General features: G+C 34.4%; 1 protein-coding gene across 6 annotated transcripts; it reads right to left on the reverse strand.

The window, feature by feature from the left end:
• Positions 1 to 1,030: 1,030 nt before the first annotated feature.
• Positions 1,031 to 23,051, reverse strand: LOC125050323 (ral GTPase-activating protein subunit beta). Of its 6 annotated transcripts, XM_047650076.1 has the most exons (32): positions 22,715 to 23,051; positions 22,329 to 22,487; positions 21,813 to 22,050; positions 21,651 to 21,680; positions 20,788 to 21,022; positions 20,495 to 20,655; positions 19,935 to 20,077; positions 19,331 to 19,442; positions 17,512 to 17,658; positions 16,290 to 16,379; positions 15,386 to 15,508; positions 15,078 to 15,155; positions 14,419 to 14,584; positions 13,803 to 14,012; positions 12,773 to 12,975; positions 11,527 to 11,625; positions 10,474 to 10,608; positions 10,385 to 10,396; positions 10,039 to 10,260; positions 9,852 to 9,958; positions 9,192 to 9,354; positions 8,450 to 8,624; positions 7,784 to 7,913; positions 7,262 to 7,363; positions 6,621 to 6,826; positions 5,622 to 5,766; positions 4,674 to 4,792; positions 3,619 to 3,779; positions 3,196 to 3,282; positions 2,808 to 2,947; positions 1,618 to 1,697; positions 1,031 to 1,277 (listed from the first exon to the last, which is right to left on the reverse strand). In XM_047650076.1, the coding sequence occupies exons 1-32, from the start codon at positions 22,748 to 22,750 to the stop codon at positions 1,166 to 1,168; spliced, it is 4,326 nt and encodes a 1,441-aa protein (XP_047506032.1). In that variant the 5' UTR covers positions 22,751 to 23,051; the 3' UTR covers positions 1,031 to 1,165. The 6 variants fall into 6 exon arrangements, with proteins under 6 accessions (XP_047506032.1, XP_047506034.1, XP_047506036.1 ...); XM_047650078.1 differs by lacking the exon at positions 21,651 to 21,680; XM_047650080.1 differs by lacking the exon at positions 17,512 to 17,658.
• Between the last annotated feature and the right edge of the window lie 15 nt (positions 23,052 to 23,066).

A 23,066-nucleotide genomic window follows, 5' to 3' on the forward strand; every position in this document is an offset into this window, starting at 1 on the left:
AGCGCCGGTACTCTGTAACTGCCAATTAAGGTAGCTATCCCGACTTCAATGTTGTTTGTTGTACCACGCAATCCCAAGGCGACAATCAGTTATATTGAGAGAACTAGATCGAAATTACATTTAGAAGTTACAGAGTACCTGCGCGGTTGCAAGATTGTAATGAAACTCATTTAGGCGCATGAGGGTAAATTTTTTACGGAACGTCACGAAGATGTGCAGCGTTTTTGTCAAAGAAAAGGGAGAGCGCGATTGAGACCCATTGAGAGAGAGTGAGAAGGGTGAATTGCCCTTTAGAAATCCTATTTTTAAATTTTTTATTGAAATATCAAATGATGAATTATTGTAAATTAAAATGCCACGTGTTTTTATTATCGAAGAAATAGATTTAAAAAAATTAATTAATAATTTGTATTAATTTACACAATATTTTACACACTGACACTTAATATTTTCATAACAATTAAATTTATTAATTTCCTAACATATCTTCCTTTTTCCCTCCCTCTAAGTCTCGGAAATCTAAAGTTATAGATTTCTATAAATATGAACAAGAGTTAAAATTTAATTTGCCAAAGAAGTTTCACTTCTGACATGTGTACTTTGTGCGCACGCACTTTTTTTTATGTAATAGGAGGCAAACGGGCAAGAGGCTCATCAGATGTTAAGTAATACCGCCGCCCATGGACACTCACATTGCCAGAAGGCTCGCAAGTGTGTTGCCGGTCTTTTAAGACTTGGTGCGCTCTTTTCTTGAAGTCGAATTGGTTCGGTAATACTTCAGTGGGCAGCTGGTTGAGGACATACTCATACTTACGCTAAAGAAAAACTTCGTTTAAGACCTATTTAGTACCATAATTATTAAATGTTTATCGACTTCGGCTACGATATTAAGGTGATACTCAGAAATAGGGCTTTAGATAAAGAAAGTACTATAATGTCACAGACCATTTTTTGTCCATGAATTTTGATATTTGACAGGAGATATTTGTAAGTTATTTATATTAAATGTCTCTAAATAATAAAAATAAAATATATTTATATATTATTATTTTATTCATAAATAAAATTATTTAAGTACAATATAGTCCGCATGGAATGTAAAGCTTTAAACAAATAACATACAATTCAGTCTTAAAATTAATGTCAAAGAATTCTTAAAATACTGTTAAGGTGCTTTAAACAGAGATTCGAGAAGTTGCGGTTCGTCTAAATCCTTCTTGTATTGCTGCGCGATCTCCTGGATTAAGTGACGCCTGCGCACGTGAGGCGGTTGGTAGCTGCAAAATATACCATGATTTTAGAGACCAAAACAAATAATATAATGTAATATTTTTACGAGCAAAGACGATTTCTGTACAATTTAATTAAATACGAACGTGAGAGTAGATTTAAAAGTAGCCCGGAAACTGGAAAAGTTAATAAATGTTGTTTACCTATATCTATATCTACGATATGCCAAACTAAAAACATCAAAAATCTTTTCGCCTGAGTAATTTTTTAATATGGAAACTATGTAATAATAAAGTAATACATTATGTTGTTCTGAAGTCAATTCCTTCCACATGTAGGCTTCCCCTCCTACAGAAATATTGTTTCTTCGAGAAAAAAAAAACTTACAGATCAGTATTAAGCCGCGTTCGGCGTGCGAGATGAGTTGCAGCGCGACGTAAGCAGTCTGGGAGAAGGCGTGGCGCCACCTGTCATACAAATGAATAAATACTATATATGAAAGTGAATTAAATATATAGTATTTAATTATTACACTGATTTTCCAAAAGATTCATTAATACTAAATTGTAAACGTTTTGCAAATTAAAAAAGACTACATATTCAAATATTAATGTAACATGCAATAAGTATCTTAAAGTACACACTTTTGAATAAAATCGTTCATAAAATTAAATGGCATTTATTTTCATATGACATTGAATTTAATATTAAATAAAATATTAACTGTTAAGTTTGGAGTTGACCACCGATGTATACGAAAAAAAGTTGCTTGTCTGTAGAGTTGATTTACGGACGATAATTTTACGTGACAACTTTAATAAAAAATTGCATGCTTTTATGAATTGAACTGAACAATTTTCGAAGTGAAACTTCTTTAGGCGCATGAGGCTGAAATTTTTACGTAACGTCACGAAGATGTGCAGCGTTTTTGTCGAAGAAAAGGGAGAGAGCGATTGAGATGGAGTGAGAAGGGCGAATTAAAGAGATAATTAAAATTTCGTAAAGAGAATTTATGAAATATTACTGTTTAGTATTTATATTTTATGCAAAATAATTTTTTGAAATCTCTTTAATGACGAATTATAAATTAAAATGCCACGTGTTTTTATTATCGAAGAAATAAATTAAATTCCTAACATATCTTCCTTTTTCCCTCCCTCTAACTTATATGAACAATACTTAAAAACTAGTTTGCCAAAGAAGTTTCACTTCTGACATGTGTACTTTGCGCGCACGGACTATTTTCGATAATATATGGGATGATCACTCATCAAATTCTTAAAATGCAAGAATTAACGTTATGTCACGTCAAATTTTTCCTATTTAAAAATAGAGCTGACAGGTACATAGGAATACATTGTACATAATATTATGTAGTTGCATTTGTATGTGTATATTATTTATAATTTATACTAACATATCTAAGGATAAGTCCTAAGTACATTCACCATTGCAGTCTGTGCCGTAATGGTGATTTTGAATCTTCGCCAGTCTAGTACACATTATCTATGTTATTAATGGTTATCGTTCGCATTCTTAGTCATAAAAACATTCTACATGAATTAATCGGTACTAACCAGGGCTCCATCAGCCAGTACGCCGGCGGCAGGCGGACAGAGAAGACGCACGAGGCCGCCCAGAACTGCGCTCACGCACACGCACCACACTTCGTGGCGACGCCAAGGCACGCCCGTTTCACAATAACGGAGCAAATCGTCTACAATAAATAAATAGATCAGAATTGGAGTTGGATTGTCGATTTAAAGGCCGGCAACGCACTTGCGTGCCTTCTGGCAATGTGAGTGCCCCCTTAAAATCAGGTGAGCCTCCTGTCCGTTTGCATAACAAAATAAATTAAGCTCTAATGTACTAACTTAATAATTTTGACAACAATCATTTATTCAGCAAAACATTACAGCAAGTAAAGACCAGTGCCTCGTAATAATAATATATATTTAGTCTTACCAATGGGTAAATTGAGATGATCTTCAAAATCTTCCAGCCATATTATGAGTATCTTCGGTGTGAAATCTCTGTTCCTTCGACCGCTTCCTAAAATTTATAATCAATTAATGAAATTGCAATTACAAAAAAATATGGTACATACATTTTACACATTAAGATTTTCTTAAAAACCCATGATAAATATTTTAATTATTACGACCTCATGAGTGAATTAAGTTGATGTATTCCTTAAAATTCTAGGTTTATCCAAAAGAAGTAACTGATAGCAATTAATAGCTATTTAAAAATGATTAAAAGATGAAATAACTGTTTTTTTTATTTCCTTAATTAAATCTGTCTAAGGCCGCATAAACAAGAAAACTATTTGAAGCGGTTTAACAATAAATATAGTTTTTTATATAAATAATCTCAAAAATAATATACCAGTAAGCGCCCGGTCCAATTCAAGCGACAATGCCCGGGTTTTGTCCGATAAAGGCGCACGTGTTCGTGTACGCTCGCATTCGCTCGTACTGCGCTCGTAACTCGCGTGTGACCCACTCGATACGTCCCAACATGACCCGTGACCCTTGTCAGAATTGCGACTGAAAATCAAAGAAATCAAATTTAATTCAATTAAACACATCCATAAAAAGCTGTTATCACTTTTATATCATATTTTAAACAGTGTAAGCCTAGCCAGGCACGCTACTTTAAATCTGTAAGGTCTGTAAGCAATGGCTTCTTCTATTTATGTGCGTTTGTATATACGATAAAGAAAAATATCGAAGGGAAGTCAAGGGAGTCTTGTCTTTTAACCTGTCTAAAAGAACATGAAAATTTACGGAATATGTTGGTTTATCAACTGAGAAAAATTACAAGTACAAACATATTTTTACGGACTAATACTACTTTAAAATAAATGAAATATGTTTATTATGGAATATAAGATACAGGTATTACTTATTCCGCGTCATTAAATTTGAATCGGTAGACATCCCTACTCATCGGCAAAGAAGACAGAGGGTGTAGGCCGAGAGAAAAAATCGGCTTAAAAAACTCTCGCTACTTTATTAAAATAGCAAATCGTCAAACAAATCTTATTTTAAAACAAATTTCGCAAATTAATTAGAAGTAGCCTGTCTAGCACTAGTCCCAGACCCTTTTATCAACTAGATAATTGTTAACTTTATAGTAAGCCTTTTTACACAGCTTTTCTTTAATACATTTATTAAATTTATTAAAAGGCAGAGCCTATGATAGATGAGATGAGATAAATGAGCCTCTGGGATTTTATTAAAGAAAAGTATCCCTTTTCCCAAAAAAATAATTACTAAACTTTAGATAGTCTAATATGGGGAAATTATTGCAGCCTGCGTTTGTTCCGAGTATTAAGTATTACTATAGAATCCTTTATAATAACTTTGATAAGAGGTTAATGAAATATGTAATTAACATAAGCACACAATGTTTAAATAGTAAATAATAATATTACTCACTTAACAGACAAACAGGAACCATCGACATCAGTCTTCGTGTCTTCCTCGGCTTCGTTTAGCTCATTACCAGAAGGGACCACAAAGGCTATCTCGTCCGTTGAATCTGACCAATACAAAACCTGTAAATATACATTAATTGAGAAGAGGTAATATTAAGCATTTTTATATAAGAACTTAATTTAGATAATTATATACAGCTATACGCTCACAAGAAAGGTCTTCGATCAGGACATCCTGCCTGTTTTTACAGAGCCGAAAACATAACGCACGAAGGAATGTATGTTCAATTTCCCTTCGCGATCGCGTACGAAATGAAGCCAATCGTGAAAAAAGCCGGCGTCGCAACATCTAAGTGGCGGTGGGTATCTGGCCTACTGCCTACATAGCGCGCATGGAGTAGAACCGATCGACCGGCAAGCTCCTTGAATGGAACCTCGACAGAACAAAGGACCGCGTGGCCGCCCACCGACTAGATGGATTGACGAAATCTTTAAGCAGGTCGGCTCCCAATAGAGAGGCCAGTGCAGGGCTTACTGGAGGGAAATGGAGGAGGCTCACGTCCAGAAATGGACCAAATACAAAGGCTTATGATGATGAAAATGATACGCTGGAAATAATAGTATACGCTATTCAAAGACAAAAATAAATATATAAAAGTAAAGAAACTCCAAGTATTACACATTCAATAGCCGTTATAGTTAGGCGGATAACACACACATGTTGGATTTCTTGATTGGATTCCAAGTTACCAATTAAAAACTATTCGGTGAATCAGACAATTGAGTTCATTTAAGGTTCTTTAGCAACTATTTTTTTTAGAAAAAGGAGCAAACAGGCCAGACGCTCACAGTCACACTGTCCGAAGGTCGCGATTTCGTTGCCGGCTTTTTATGTACGCTCAATATAGTAACTTAAGTATACTTCGTTTTATAAAAAAATTATACAAACCTGTTCCCGTCCATCATACAAAGCCGGTGCTATCTTGTCCGGTGGAGTGTGCTCCGTGTGCGTAAAGTGCGGTTGTGCGTCGTAGCTCGTCCGGACATGTCCGGTCCAACCGGCGTGCCCGGATACTCGGACTGGCGTACCTAGACTGGAAGAAATGTAAGATTTGAAATATAAAAAGGCAATTGAAGGTTAGCGATATTACTGGCTTTTTGAAAGAAATACAGGTATCTGTAAAAGAAGCAAATCACAGGCTTTGATCACACACGTGGCCAGACGAAATAGTGATGGCGGGGAAATGATTGGAGAAAGCAAAGAAAATTAAAGAAGAGCTTTTAGCCGTGGGGCCATATAAATATAAAAACAATATTTTATTTTATTATTGAATAGTAACTGTATATGAGTTCATATTTTTATGGAATGAAATATTCTTAGTATTGTCTTTTATTGACATAACTTTCACACATTTGATAATAAAACAATTTTTTACCGGATTGAAGTTATGTATTTACAATTAATTTTCATAATTTTAAATTTAACCGACGTTTCGCGTGCTTTACAGCGTGCGTGGTCACGGTGACATTGTTTTATTATTAAATAAAATATTCGTCTAGATATCAATTTTTCTTTAGTTTCTATAATTTATGAATCGATGTAATTTTTTCTTCTATGTGTTTGTTATAAGCCTAAAAGTTCTTGTTATGTTAAATGTTGTATTTTATTTTTCTTTTGCATCAATGTTTTTCTCATGTATGAGTGTGCCGATCGTTGGCAAGTTTTTGTAAATAAATAAATAAAGCTATATTATTATGTCAAACACATTACGAGTATGGAAGAATAACCTTTAGACTAGGTGCTTGTATTGTAACCGAAGTTAAAACCCAAATTTATAATTAACTGAATAGAGCAATAATTTAATAAGGATTTGATAAATTTGTCGAACTTCTACTGCATTTAGTTAGCGATAAAAACTAAACCGTTTAAAAACAAAACTGAACTCACCCTCTCAACATGCGTATGAACCCAGCAGGCACTGTTTCCGCACTAAGGGAATTAGCGACTATGTCGGCGGCACGTCTCTGTCCGGCGCGTACGCAGAGGACGTGCACGGTCAACGCGGCACGACTTCCCGTGCCGTCCAAACGTCGCAACGCCGCTGAGAAATCGCTCGCCGAACTATCCAACGCTTGAAGACGGGGTAAGGAACCCTAAAAGATAAAGGAAAAAACTTATTTACGAAATCTCTTGCGCTAGAGTAATTTTTTTTAATTATATTTTTTCTACGTGAGTAGAAATTAAATTAATCTTTTGGAAGTTCAAGGAATCTCTAAAATGATGTTTTAAGTTAAAATAATGTAATAAATTCGTGTTTATATCACTTCAGAAGCTTTTTTGTGTACGATTCATAGCACAAGCCTGATTATTTAGTTCTATTATTCGAAGAGTTAAATAAATTTTAAGAGAATTCTAGTCCTAATTTATCATAAATGTTGTTCTGTAAAGTGTCATAGACAATAGAACTTTCTTATATATATGTATTCTGTGTATGTATGTAATATTTGTTATTAAAAAACGACTGGAGTAATTTCACACGCGTGTATAGGACAGGTCTGTCGGGTCCGCTAGTTATAAAAATACTAAACCTTTTTGTCAGGGGCGATATTGAGATAACCAAAGTGCGAGAGGAACATTCGCGCCGTCTGGAACTCCGTCACGGGCTCCGGCGGGACGTATTCCTCGCCAGTCTAGAAATTAAATGTCTCTAAATAATCTAACGAAGCTTTGAAATAATAAAAAAACGTTTAGCACTCGGGGACTGCCGCGGAAAGCTATTGCATAGCATTTTTATCAACTTATGCAATTATAATTATTTATTTATGCAGTATTTTTTTTCTTTGATATTAATTCAAATTTTTTTTTATATCAATTCAATCTACCACTCTACCAGACTCAGAATAATACGCCTATATAGTCTGTCTCACTCTTACGCGTACCGGCTGCACCGGCCGCGCTTACGCTGAGTCACCGATTTCGTCAGAGAGATGTGAATACGCTGTATGCGTTCTGTCCCGCTCTAACGCCCCAAATTTGGTCACTGCGGTCAAAGCCCGCGATAAAATCTATGCAATAGCTTAAAAAAGCCAAAACATAAACATATCACTCACAACATTATCCTCGCTCTCTCTAACACGTCGTTCGATAGAGGCCTGTTGCTCCAACAGCTTAAACAGTACGGTGGCTTCTGGGTCATTCAGTTGACGGAGGACCGCGTCCAAACTTGGAAATGCCGAGTCACTAAAAATATTCCAAGTGTTTATTAAATTATTAATCTAAAATGTATGACAATTAAGGTAAACATAAATGTTCCAAAAAACATTCAAAAATACAATTAAACTATATACAAGATATAATAAAAAATATTAGAAATTTTTGTTAAGCAGAAAAAAATACCAGCAAAACAGCGTCTCTTTAACCGATCAACCGAATGTTATGTTGTGGACACCCAGCAGTGACTGTCAAGATTACCAATGGAGTCTACTTATAGATAGTAAGTGTTTTATGTGTGTGTGTGTGAGTTTTATGTTTTTGTTACGAAATAAACTCAAAAACTACAAGACTTCAAATTCTTTTTCCAGTATAATGCTACATTATGCCTAATAGGCTATTTTTACGTCCAGAATATTTAAAAAATATAATACCTATAAAAAGACGTCTCCACGATTAATTCAAAGTAATTTGTCGATAAAATTTGTGTATTCCATATGTATTTTAAAACAAACAAAAAAACATAAAAGTAGCTCTATTAAACTTCTTCGATCGAATGTACTCACAGGGCACACGGCGGCGGGGCACACAGCGGTCGGCAATGAGGCGGAGGCCTAGCGGGGGGCTCCAGAATAGCCACGGGCCGGGGGCACGCCCCTCCCGCCCCCCTGCCTGCGCTTCTCGCCGCACCTCGGCTGCTCAGGGACCACGCGTAACGACCCCAGCCCGTACGGATGATCACTGCACAAGATTTATTAGTTCAAGTGTTAGTTAACGGTAGAAGACAGTTTTTACGCGATAGAAAGAACAGAATAAGACAATATTTTTTTTCAACAACAAGTAATGTATGCACAAAATTTACTTTCAATAAATTAGACGAATATTGTTCCTACACATTTATAACAAGTAAGAACTTGTAAAAAAATATTAAATACGACATGAAAATAATGTTTGGCACGCATTTTTCGTAAAGAGTAAACAAAAATAATGACTAAATATAATATTCATTAATTTGCTTTTATTCAAAAGGCATTTTTAAATAAATGTATAGACACGAGTCCATAAATCTAAGTTACACTTCAATATAAGTGTAGTCGCTATTGGACATTATCGGAAACGAGAATTTTGAGTGTGGGAAAAACTAAAGGGCTCATTTTGGCATCAATTGTGCGATGAATTTGATTTGCGCTTCTAAATATTAACAAAAATATATATATGTAACTTAACTAATGTTAGGATACATAACTCACATATATATTAAATTTTGTTAAACCAACATAGCTCTTATTAATGAATGCAAGGCCTCACCGACAATAGTGGGCTGAGGTTCCTGGCTGTTCGCGAGCGGTTCTTCTAACAACGACAGTAAAGTGCTGCCATCTGCCACAAAATGCCGCAACTTGCCGTGGCCGAGGGCAGAGAGCCAACGCTCGTCCAGACGACACCAAGTTCCCGTACCGTTTGTGCCACTCTGAAAGAAAATTATATTTCGATCAATAATATGTTAAAATCCGTTCCGTTTGTCTGGATTATTATTAAAAAAATATCAATTTTTTTTTTTTCAATTTAATCAAAAAAAAAAGAAGACAAAGTCTCTAATTCCTAATGGGGCATACGCATTGTCGAGACTGTTTAGTTTAATATGTCGCGGAGTTTTCTGTAGACCTTTTCAATGTGTACAATACTTAGTACATTATTTTGATAAATCTCGTAGGGTTCGGCGTTTGCAATGTAAGCGGAAAAAACATAATTATGTACATCACATTAGAAACCTCAAAAATAAAAGTATTTCTCCACTATTTAATGGATGTTATTATATCTATAAACCTTCCTCTTCAATCACTCTATCTATTAAAAAAACTCATGAAAATCCGTTGCGTAGTTTGAAAGATTTAAGCATAAATAGGGATATAGAGACATAGAAAGCGACTTTTGTTTTATACTATGTAGTGATAAAACATCATTTACCTGCTCCAAAATCAACATGAGCAATGCTTCGGCTGCATCACGCACTCTCATGGACACAGGTTTCAGTTCCTTCTCGTCTTTCATTTTGGTTGGCTCCCCTGGCTTTCCTGTAAAGACAACTGTACCTAGAAATCTTTCTTCCTATAAACCTTCCTATAAAAATAATTTAGAACATTGAAAATCTCACCCTGACTCTTAGAACCGGATATACCCAGTTCGACGACCTCCATTAGGGCAGCGAGGCAATCCGGGTCGTTAAGCAGCGCCGGGCAAAGCCAAGAAGCGAGGCAGGTATAGGCAGCCACCACACACGAGTGGAGATCTCGAGAGTGCGCTTGCGGCGGTCTTCCGCATTGCACTGATATGTAGTCGCATATCCAACGTACAGCGCGCTTACGTTCTAATGCGTCTGAGCAAAATAAATATGAAAATTAATTCACAATCGTTTAATATTGATAAAAAAATTTTTTCACTGTAATACTTTATACAGATAACGATTAATAAAAAAAACCATGAAAACACGACATTCTTACCTATGATTATTTCTGAAGCGCATGCAAAGGTAATAAATTAATTAGTAAGAAGTATTAATTACATTTCTCATAAACCAATAAGTCTATACCTGGTTTAGAAGAGTGCAACTTGGCGAGGCCCGAGAGCAACTCCAGCGCAGCCAAAGAAACTTGCAGGTCTCCCTTCCAGGAGGATATAAGCCGGTGACACACGAGATATGTCGCTCGAATCACAAGTGCGGCACCTTTATATACTTGTGTATTAGTTTCAAATCATGTAATTCGACTCCTACGCAGTCATCAGTCAAGTTGAAGTAATGCGATAGAAGAAAAATTGTAGTCAAACGAAAATTTAAACTAAACTAACTACATACATTCATGTATCTCTGAAAACACGCTAAAATCATGCGTACGTTGTAACTCTCGATAGAGACAGCGAACGTAGTAAAAGTAAACCAGTTTAAATCAAAAATCCTAAATTAATTTTACAAAAATCACCATTGTGACTTTAAAAAATCAATTAAAGCTGTTTGCTACTTACCTTACAAATATACAATTAATTCACAGACGTTCAAATAAATATCAATATAAATTATAGAGTGACACTCGTGAATAATTCCAAATCTAATCTACAGGTGAAACGATACATGGAAACATAAACTAGCAAGCAATAAACAAAATAAATCGTAAAAAGCATAGATAATTAATATTTGTGGGCGATTTTTGACTTGCAAACTAAAAATGTCATCAGACCAATATTAATAATACAGTGTAAACTCTACATAGCGAGGTCTCAAGAGGAGCGTACCAAGTCTTAAAAGGCCGGCAAAATACTCGCGAGCCCTCTGTCATTAAGACTGTCCATGGGCGGCAGTATCACTTAACATCAGGTGAGGAGGCTCACCGCCTTCCCCCTGTTCTTTAAAAAAACAAACATTCTGGTCATTGTCGTTTCATTGTATGGACAAGAAGGCAAAACCAACCAAGAAAATTTCAAAGCTTCAGGAAGTTTGACGCAAAGTCGTGTGACGTTACATGAAGTTAACACTGCAAGTTAATGATAAGTCAAACAGTAAAATATTTAATTTAAACTGGCAATTGAAATTATTTGTAATGAAGTAGTCAAAAATCGCCCTTATTCAGCAACCAAAAAGTGAAATTACCGAAAACAGGCGATGATGGATCTAGCTCCCTAACATCGGCGGCGAAGTCATCTTGAACGCTTTCAGCACTTGCTGGGCCACTGCCGCCCTCTGATCGAGCTAAAACACCTCCCAAATAAATGTCCCAGCCTCTTTCTTTATAATTTATTAGCTTTCTTGCTTTAAAACGAAAATGGCAATACTGTTTTATCATTTATATCGGTTCCAATATATGTGATTAAAAGATAAACTTCAGTTATATAAAGTTCATTGTTCTTAAAATGAATAGACACATTTTGTATCTGTTTTACTGGACTTTTAAAAGTAAAGTACAATAATCGCTACGTGTTTACGTCCAGGGGGGACGTAATAACTCGGAGATTTCTGTAGTGTGAAATTTATAAAGATTTGTCAAGTCCATAATTAGTTTTGCATACTTTTGCACCTTCAATTGTGATGTTATAAAATTAAATTTAACAACTTCGTGTTAGTTTTTGAATTGTTCAAAAAACGATGTTACGAGAATACTCCTACAACGCGATTTCCTATAATAATAACGCGGTCCGGGTAACGCTCCCATTTAATGTGTATTGATTGCTACGCAAATAAAATCAGCGTGTTTTGTGTAATGGTAAAATGCTTAATGTTTTGAATGCTTAAGATTTTTATGGTGTATTTTGTGTTTCATCATCTGAGCATTGTACAAGCATAATCAAAAGGGGCCGTCCATGAATTGTCACGTCATAGAGGATTTCATGTAGTTCAACTATTCAGTCTTAATAAATGTACTAAATACATAATATATGTTTGCTTATCTTGGCGAATTAAGAGGTCTATAACGTATGAGGGTGTGCAATTATTTAATTAATTCGTAATATTAGCGTGTTTAACCAATTCAAAAGAGCATTAAAGATTCATATCAGAATGAGCCTAGCCGACTATTTTGATTAAAAAATATTATTTGTGATGAGAAATAAAGTTCATTACGTTACTATAAAACTCAATTAATTAAAAACGTAACAAAAGGTACTTTTAAAGGCATAAGAAGTATTTTAATGGTTATAATTGAATTAGTTTCGTTTCTGACTTGCCATATTTTCATTATTTTTAATAACTTTATAAGTACACTTATGAACGTCGACAGAAAATTTATTCTAAATTTACATTTACATAGTAAGGGAGACCTCGATTTGGGAAAAAGTGATAAAAAAATCTTACTCCGTATCAGTCCGTATACGTATACGCAATTCATGGAAGGCCTACATACCTTTGTACTCTGTACTATGAGAGAGAGCCGAACCAGGCGGAGCGCTGTGGGCCTTATTTGGGGAATGCGTGTTGTGTCTCACGCACAAGTAGAGGGCGCTAAGTAATGGTACGGCAAGCGAGTCCGACGTTTCCACTTGCACGGCTGACACGCAGACCAAGGAGAGCTTCGCACGTGCGTATTCGCCCAAGGTCATACCCGCGCTGATTCAAACATTTAAATACATGAATATTCGTTAATTAACTTGAATTACAGGATTTTTGAAATTATACTTAAAATGATGAGGGTAAATTTTTACGATGCGCGCGAACACCGTCACAAAATATCGACACCCTGAAGTTAGCTATAGTCAACATTTTAGTATTTTTTGTGATATTTAAAATACATTTCATTTAACTAGATAATGCGTTATAATAAAACTTTCAATGTATTAAATACCTTTTTTCTATTGTTAGTGTCGTTTTTCGTATGTAGAATACGAAAGATAAAACTTTTAAAAAGATTTTTATCTTGTTACGCCAAAGTACAACTTATAACGCATGTACATAAGTACACACTTTTTTTTATTAAAAAAACATTAATAGCTGACATTCCCTAATATAAAAAATACCATCTATTCGTGAACCTGGGTTGGACCAAAAATATTTAGACGAATTAAGTTATGCCTACCTATGCACAAAGGCATACTTTGCTGTAAGGGTAAAACAAAGGTCATATTTATAATAATATAAAAAAAAATGTCCTAATATTTTCAACAGATTATTTAAAAATTACATTTTTCATCTTTTTTTATACCTATAGAGAGGCAAGCGGGACGCCCAAAAAGGGCAGTCATCGCAGCCATTAGTCACCAATTAAAATGGGTGTTGCCGGCCTTTGAGTGAGAAGTATACTCTTTCTTTAAACAATTGAAGGACGTGTCCCGCAGGGAAAATCCCCACCGGGATTCGATTCCACAGTTCCGCACTAAGAGGTATGCAAAGAATGTTATATATAATTCTTATAAATGAAATTGTAAAAAAATACTTACTACTCATTACATCCCGGGAACTCGGGAACCGGCAACCCCTTATAGTGATAAGGGAAAGCTACCAAAGACAACAGAAGACTGATAGCGGCCTTGCGCAGTTCACGCTTGTCTATGGACCCGCATTCGAGCTTCGGCTCACGCTCTGAAAGGATCCGATCTAACGCCGATATAAAGTCTGGAACTAGGACTAACACGCCGTCGAGGTCCAATCTGAAAAAAAAATACTCCTATATGAAGTGTGAGAGGGAAACGCGTATACTCCCACGTGGTCATGTGATCTATACTTTGATGACAATAATTTGTTTATTAACACTTTGTTGCAGTAATATAATTGACATAATTGAATGAAAAAAGGGACAACTGGCTACCTTATCGCTTTCCAGCGATATCTTCCAGGCAATCACGGTGAGGGAAAAAAACTGGCAGAACAAAACAAAGCAATTAAAACTTATGTAAACAGTGATCGTAACAATATTAAAAATCACGAATCATGATAACTTTAGATCAGTTTCACATCAGTTATTACAAAAGTTAGGGATAGATGTGGACAGGTACTGTTTGTACAGTAGAGATTTAAAGGAAGATAAAGAATACTTAATGCTACACTACTTGTTACCTGAATATATCAGCAGCATCCAAAACCACGGCGGCTGCAGTAGCCGGGTCTCTTAGCCCGCGTTGTAAGGCAGCGTACGTACGAGCCAAGTACGGAGCGAGAACTTCTTCTCGACATTGTTTCGAACATATCACTCTGCATAACGTGCCTAAGGCTACTGCGCGACCTATTACGGAGGAAATTATCATTTCATATCATAAAATATACTAGTAAGCCGTTGATAAATTATTTAAATTCGATTTTGTACTCAGTTAAGATTTCCAAAAACATTCGCTATGACCATACACGTATGGATAAATATTGAAACGGAAATATTATTTTACATTAAAATAATTAAAGAAAAGTAAATAATAGTTGATAATGTAACCTGTAACTCACTCTACTTAGTTGTAATAAACTAAAAGACCCGAGAGGTTACCATGACTGATACAAAAATCTTAAATTTATTAACCATTGTAATATAATTTTGTTAATAGTCTAATATCTTGGCCTGCAGCGCTATTTAGCCTTGTTTAATTTAATTCTAAACGAAACGTTCATAGTTGTCTTATAAAGAAATGAAATAGCTCGTCAAAACTAAGTTTGACTAACTAACACAGATCGTAATCGAAATTATTTCATTATTAAAATATTCATTTAATACGAATAAACATCCTTACCAGCTTGATAACTGAACAAATTCAGTTTCTGCGAAGCGTCCGACAATGACGATGGTGGCGGAGTTCCTTCAGATCTTTCTATGAATAAAACAAAATTATAAAACTTCTAAAGCGGAAATTAAATAGGAACATATATAGGTGGAAATCCACCTCCTGGTGGAAGATAAAAATAAAGAGATTGTGAGTAAAATTTAAAAGGAGTAGCGGACAAGTTGAATTTAAAGGTCTTCGTAGATGTTGTACTAATATAATTATATAATCATTCAATTAATAAAATAAACATTACGATGGAAATAACTAAAACATACGTTGAGTATTCGTAGGGTTAGTCCCAATCAGGGCTGCCTCAAACAGCCATTCACCAAACAAATGCAATATTGAGTTCACTTTCGGTCGCAAAGGCGTCAAAGGCAACTTCTCGGTCTCACCAACTAAAATATAATAATAATTATAAACCTAAAGTCTATAAAACAAAACAACAACATTCCTTAATTAATAACATTATTTATACATACCACCGTATAAAATGTTTAATTAAATTACATATTAGATTTTAGGTATTTCCTTTTAATTACAAATCCTAAGTATGAAGAGATTTTACAATTATTACTTATTTATAATATTAAACTCAAGTGTATAATATAATATTTCTATCATTTCGGAGTTTATCTCCGGGATTATTATAATTAACTAGCTGGTCTGGCGTACATCGTACCGCCTAACAGTCGATTCTTTATTTTTTTTAAATATTTATTCTGCTATTCGGGACACCGGTCTAGCTAGTAAGATAAAAAAAGAAAGTTGATAATACAACAAATACATTATGTCAAAAAATAAAAATTTACCTTCCCGGAACCCCTCCACTAACACTTGAACTTTATGATATGGTATTAAAGTTCAAATTGACTTTTAAGTATTATTAGGAATCTTTTGTATGGGAATATAGAAAAGTGTTGTTTTTAAACTTTTTCACTGAATTTTTTTTATTTTTCTCTCCGTAAGAACCATCCTCGTACTTCAAGAAATATTATTAAAAAAAATCAGACAAATCGGTCAAGCCGTTTTCATGTTATGTCGTGACAACGGAAAACGGGTTTAATTTTTATATATATAGATTATTTTATAAGACAGTCTCTTGTTTAAAACCACGAATACCTCAATTGAAAATATGAATATCTCTTTTAGTTTCTCTTCTCTCAATGTCTAACTTACCTTGAGACGATATAGAATTCGGTGGAGTTGTCGGAATCACGCTTGATGGCCGACTGCTTGTCAAAGCCATAAGAGACGCTCGGGGGGTACCTGCATGGAATATATGTCACCTACATAATATACAATTTAATATATACCTTATTATTGAAATTCGGTGCAAAATATGTGATAGTGCTATTCAAACTACTGTGCAATCTTTAAGCTAGTGCAGTCACTACTTTCAACTACTGACGTGCCAGTTAATATTTTATAAAGTTAATATACATTGACTAAAATCACTTAATTAAATTAAATTTACGAAAGCATGGGTAATTTATATTGAACAATTTCATTATTTTATTTATTAATTGAAATAGATTTATTTCACACCAAAGTATTAAAAATTAACAATAATACTTGCTTTTAGTAATATAATTTAGAATATTTACTCCATTATTCCGACTACATAACTTAATATAAAATATTTTAGAAATGTCCTTATTCGTTCACAAAAACATACATATTTTAAGTCAACGGGAATGGACATCTGTCGAAGTAGACATGGGGAGAAATTGTGCCAAAAATTAATCTGGAATTGTATAGGAAAAACATTTTGTATGGCAATCAAGGTTTATAACAATTTACCAATCATTTTTTAATAATTATTTGCGTGAAACACTATAATTAATTTGATAACGTAATAATATATTTTAATAATATGATAATTTATCACTACAAACAATATAATGATATGACTCTATGTATGTAACTTCTATGTAAAATTTATTTTAAGAAAAATTTGCACGCCATGTGTGGCAGAATTTGCGAACTTTCAATTGTACCATAAAATGTTTGTATCATATTCTTGCAAATAAATTATTATTATTATAAAACAAATTGTTGATTGGAAGTTACGATGTTAGAGTTGAGCCCTCTTTGTTTCTATCAACTCTCAGCCTTTTTTATTAGTGATTTTTGTTGTTTTCTTGTGCAAATAAATTTAAATTAATACGATATTCTACAATACCGGGACTAAGCTTAAATATTCCTCGTTATGCATAATAACTAAATCAGTGTAATGATACTATTTTTAACTTAAGTGCTCGTCTCTTTCTGTCAGTCTACATTTTCGCTGTGTTGGAAAGAGACCAGAACATTGTTTAATTGAAGCTGATTTAATTTCTATGAATAAGGGGGTTGAGTCCAGTCCATGCTTTCGTAAATCTAGAAGATTATCCCATACTTTTTTCAGGCATCTTCTCCCTCGGGCGTGATGTGCTGAATGATTTAGCGAGTCTCCGATGCGTGGGCGGAGTGAGTTCTTCCTCCTGCTCGTCGGCCACCCCCGCCACCCCGGTCCCCCCTGCCCACCATCGCTCCTGACCACGCCCTGTGCACTCACTCACTGTACCCCTGCTCCAACCCTCTCTACTCCGAGATATTCCCGTGTACAACAACCATACATATCAAGGGAAGAGAATGAATGCCTTCATAAAATTCCAGACCGTTTAGAATCGGTTAAGTTATTTTTTTTAATATGTATTCAATTTGTTATAAAAAAGAATAAAGCCAAACCAGAAGAGTTAGCTGTAACCACACCAAGATATATGAAGTTAAAAATATTTTACAGTTAAATTCTGATTTTACATTCCGTAGAATTTTGACATTTCATAAGTGTTGCTACTAAAAAAAGTTCTCCACCGAAAAAGGGACAAATTTGACCCATTTGAGGGCAATAAAATAAACTACGTATTATTTTATGTTTTCCCTACAAAAACTTCCTTTAAAATTATTTTTATCTTTACTTTTGCGTTTTTTACAGCGTAGTGATGAAAAGGGACGTAATTATCACTCGCCATAAAACCACAAATAAAATATATGTATAGACTCATATTGAAATTGATAAATGTGCCCGGCGAAAAAGGTTTGTAATCTCTGACATGTCAAAAAATGATAGCTGTCAGAATTGTATGGAATTAAAAATCAGAGTATAAGTTATTTAACCCATGTTAATAAATAATTTACGCATTATTAACAATTAATAAAAGTAACAATAAAGATTTGAGCTTCGAATATTTTTTGAGCTTTTGCGTATTGTTTTTATCTGACCAGTGTTAGAATTTGATTAACCAACAAACAACCTATTAGGAACACATACAAATAATTTTAATTTTTGCCAAAAACCTTTGTTATTTACAAATATCAAACAGACAATGCGTGCATGTTCATCATTTAAATTTTTCCAAATACTAGTAATTAATAAAAATTAAACCGACTTCAAATAACTGTGAATCTAGATACATAGATATATATAATACAGATGTGTGCCTAATCGTACGACTCTCATCCCTGAGGTCGTAGGTTCGATCCCTGACTGTGCACCAAGAATGTCTAACTTGCTCGTACGGTGAACATTATGAGGAAATCGGCATGTCTCAAATAAAAAACTCGACATGAGTCAGATATGACCTCCTACTTGTCTATGAAATAAAAATGATCAATGAAATGGATCCAATCTGAGGCCAAGACCCATATAGGGATGAAGCTCGCCACTGGATTATTACTTTTACATATTATATTGTTAGCGGACTAACGCCATCTTGTAGCAGAAACCTATATAAAGCGTGGCAACACCGACGTTGACTCACTTTTATTTCGAGACTTCGTGCGGAACGGACTTGTTACTAACCTAACCTCAGTAGATTTTAAAAGTCTAAAGTACCTACACGTTCTAATCTTTTGTGTTTACTAATAATATTATACCTACATGTTATCTCTAAATTTAAGTGAATATCTCAAAAACTACTAATTTCTATTAAGACGATCCTTTAAATTTGTATGCCCCGTTACATTAAAAAAAATTGTGGACAAACATTCGTGAAGTCACCTAATTTATTAAAGGCTGGGCAGTCTAAACAAATCACCTACTTATTTAACACATGAAGTCAATTTAAAAAATTAAAGTATTTTCTCAAGTCTATAATTTACGTTGTTCTAGAACATTTAGCCTCAAATGTATTATAATTAAATCATTAACCTAATTTAATAAATAGTCGATTTACCAAGGAAAGCGTCTACATGAGCGGCCAACCCCAGCATGGCTCGGTGGAAGATGGCAGGAAGTGCACCCAACCACGCCTGTTGGTTGGACCCTTCCTCCCACCGCATTGAGTACTGTAACATTGTAAGGATATTCAGAAAGGAGACTTTTGGCATAGTGGAGTTCCAGTTACTTTATCTCGAGAAACGAAAAAGCCTGGTTTCTGACTTCTTTTTATATTTAATCGGTCTAATATTATGTGAAATTTATAATGCTATACATTTTTTATTTACGTAATCAAAATAAAATACGAGGAATTTTCTCGTTGTTTAAGAATGTTTTGGAAATAGCTATTCAAAAATAATGTAAGTTTTGTATTTAGCTTTCAAATTATTTTTAAGCATTAAATTTACAAAAAAATCTTTTATAAATTTTTCTGACAAGCTGTTGCCATTGACGCAAGCAGATAGATTAGATTTTTACATAGGAACTATTTATTCAAATTGTGTGAGGGCAAAACCTCCAATAGGGCTGCCCAGCCACACGGTTACATTGCTTTCAGATAATGAGTAGGTACCAAGGCAATAGTAGGTTTCATAATAAATAGATTATACATAAAATATAACCTGCAACAGATGCGGCGTATGTGCAATAAGATGAGGATGGCAAAGGTCCACCGGATTCCCAATAGTATGAAGTATGCGGTACCAGCTCTGCATCACGCTTTCAGCGCTCATATCCGCTGGGACTAGTGTAGCGTCTTCGTCACCTTCACACAAAATTTTTATTTAAAACGACTTCTTCTGTTTTTTCCCTGAGCTCGTAAAAAAAATTAACAAAAAGTGTTTTCTTTAAAGAATATATTCTACTTTTAATCTTCAACGTCACTAATATATATGCTGCTTGTTAATATAAACAGCTGAATGTTCATTTCTAGCTTTATGGTTTTGTATTACGGTCAATAATGCCCTAATAAAGTAACTAAATCTTTAAATTTTGACCATCTAAAGCAATTAACACCCTATAGCAGAGAATACAAAAATAACATTATGTAAACTTTACATTTATAGCTCTGGAAATTTTAGATTAGTAGAAAATGTTGGAGATATATAAATAAACTCAAAATTCACAAGTGAGAAGATTAATTCCTTCCAACCTTCAAGATTTCCATAGATGATATACTTACTTATGGGCATAACAGGAAACAGGGGTCCATACATATGCTTGAGAAGTCTCGCAGTGAGACATAGCGACACACGAGTCCATTGCTCAGTGAGCGGTGCTCGGTGTCGCCAACTTATACAGTGCTCCCGCAATGTACGCCATAGTGGCGGAGATGGAAAACATCTAAAATAGGAAATGAAATACTCTATTATACAAAGTTCAAGGTAATTTTTAATGATTTAAACATTATCAAACTGTAGGTCTTAAAAGCAGAACAAACAACAACTGCAATATTTTGTTTTTAACAATGATTACCTGTGGCAAGCCAGTATCCATACTTCAAACAGTACACAAAGCACTCTTTCGCACAGTTGCTCAGCTGCTCCATGCACCGGAGCTGGTGGAGCCAACAGAGCTGATGCAGCGGCAAGCAACAGAAGCAACAAGGCTCGCCATTCTCGAGAACCCAATGACGCACTGTCAGCTAATGATCGAGCTAACCGCAGGACTCGATGGCAAAGAACTGCTTGTTTGCTGATTAGATCAGCACCTAGCATCGTGTCAAAATAATTAAGTTTTTTTTAAGTTTGTTTTTGTTGTAATAAATTGTTTCTCATAAAATAAAAATAAAATATGTTTATTATGGAACATAAGATACATGTATCACCATGTATTCCACGTCATTAAATTTGAATTTTTCGGCATCCCTACTCATCGGCAAAGAAGACAGAGGGTGTAGGACGAGAGAAAAGGCCGGCGTAAAAAACTCTTGGTACTCTTTAAAAACAGCAAATCATCAAACAACACTTATTTTAAAACAAATATCGCAAATTAATTAGAGGTAGCCTGTCTAGCACTAGTCCCAGGCCCTTTTATCAACTAGATAATCGTTGACTTTATAGTAAGCCTTTTTACACAGCTTTTCTTTAATACATTTCTTAAATTTATTGAAAGGCAGAGATAAAAGAGCCTCTGGGATTTTATTAAAGAAGAGTATCCCTTTCCCCAAAAAAGAATTACTAACTTTAGATAGTCTAGTACGGGGAAATTGCAGCCTGTGTTTGTTCCGTGTATTAACATTGTGCGTATGTTCTATTCTAGTAAACTTTTCACTATTTTTGTATACAATATGCATAATTAATGCAATTTTAAAGGTACATTACATTAGTTATACTTACTTAAATCCGTTTGATAAATGAATGCGAGAGCTTGAAACAAATTTTGAGTAATGAATGTACATTACATTGCGATGTGGGTGATTTTACAATACAAACATATTGTAATACTAAGCCAGATATTTTTGTTTTAATTTATAACTACAGTTCTATTCTTTCACTTACTTTCATTGTGTCTAGGAACAAATAAGTTATGTAGATGACTCAGTATTTTGGTGGCATAACGTTCAGGTGAAGCTGCTAAAGGGACAGGCACAGCCGGAGGCGGGGGCTGTGCTGGTGCAGCTGGAGGAAGTAATGCAGACAACCATGAACAGCACACGCGGACACAGTCACGTACAGCCTCATGCTCAGAAAGTGGTAAGGATAGACCATATCGTATTACTTCCAATACCCATTCCACCTGAAATTTATTCTCCATTTGTAATATATAAATAAACATCTAAATTCTAAAACAATTAACAACAGCAGCCCAAAAAATTGGCTTTATAGAAAAAAATATTTAAGTTATACAAATGATATGAATGATACAAATTAGTTTAATAAAAACTCACACAATTAATTTACAAATCCTATGTAGTCCTCTAGTAGGTGTAAGTATACAACTTTTAATTGCAATTGTTTATAGAACTTTACTTTTAAATAGTTTTGTTACAGGTAATATTTAGAACACTAACTTACTTCTGCATCTGTGTTGAGGGGACTAGGTTGATGTGAGGCTAATTGCCTCACAACAGCCAGGACTACATCACGTCCTCCCACAGCTCCAAGTACCCCACACCCGCCACCCTCCAAAGGTAACGAACTCCATTCTGAGTACATTCCGTCACTCTCCCGGTTCTGTTTAAAGTTAATTAATAATTAAACTCATATATGACATACAGAAAATAAAAAATACTTATTTTAAAAGGAATTAGCAAAATCCATGATAACAGTAATGTTATGAGATTTAAAAGAGGTTAACATGAGGTAAAAAGAATGAAGAAAGTAAAGATATCATTGGTATTAAGATGAAACATTGACGTGGTTGAGTTGATAGTAACATAATGAAATAATTATGAACATACCTTACTATTGACTCGGTTAAAGATCCCCACATTCATAAAATATATTGGGTCAATAACGGTATTGAAACAGTAAATTGGATTATTTAAAAATGAGTTAATAGTCACTATAATTAGTATTATGGGCGTATTTATTAAACCAGAATCACTGTGTCAATCGAGGTAGACAAAAATCGAAAATAATTTTATATATTCACTAATTATTTGTTTATTTTCAATGGAAAGCTAAATGTCTAATGATAATTGATAGATTTACCAATTAGGAAATTCGTAATTTATAAAAACAAATATATGAATTCTTGTTTACTTGGTACCGTCCACAGACTAAGAGATAGAAAGTATCAGCCGTCAACTA

The sequence above is a fragment of the Pieris napi genome, chromosome 6 (genome assembly GCF_905475465.1).
Source record: "Pieris napi chromosome 6, ilPieNapi1.2, whole genome shotgun sequence".
NCBI lineage: Eukaryota > Metazoa > Arthropoda > Insecta > Lepidoptera > Pieridae > Pieris > Pieris napi.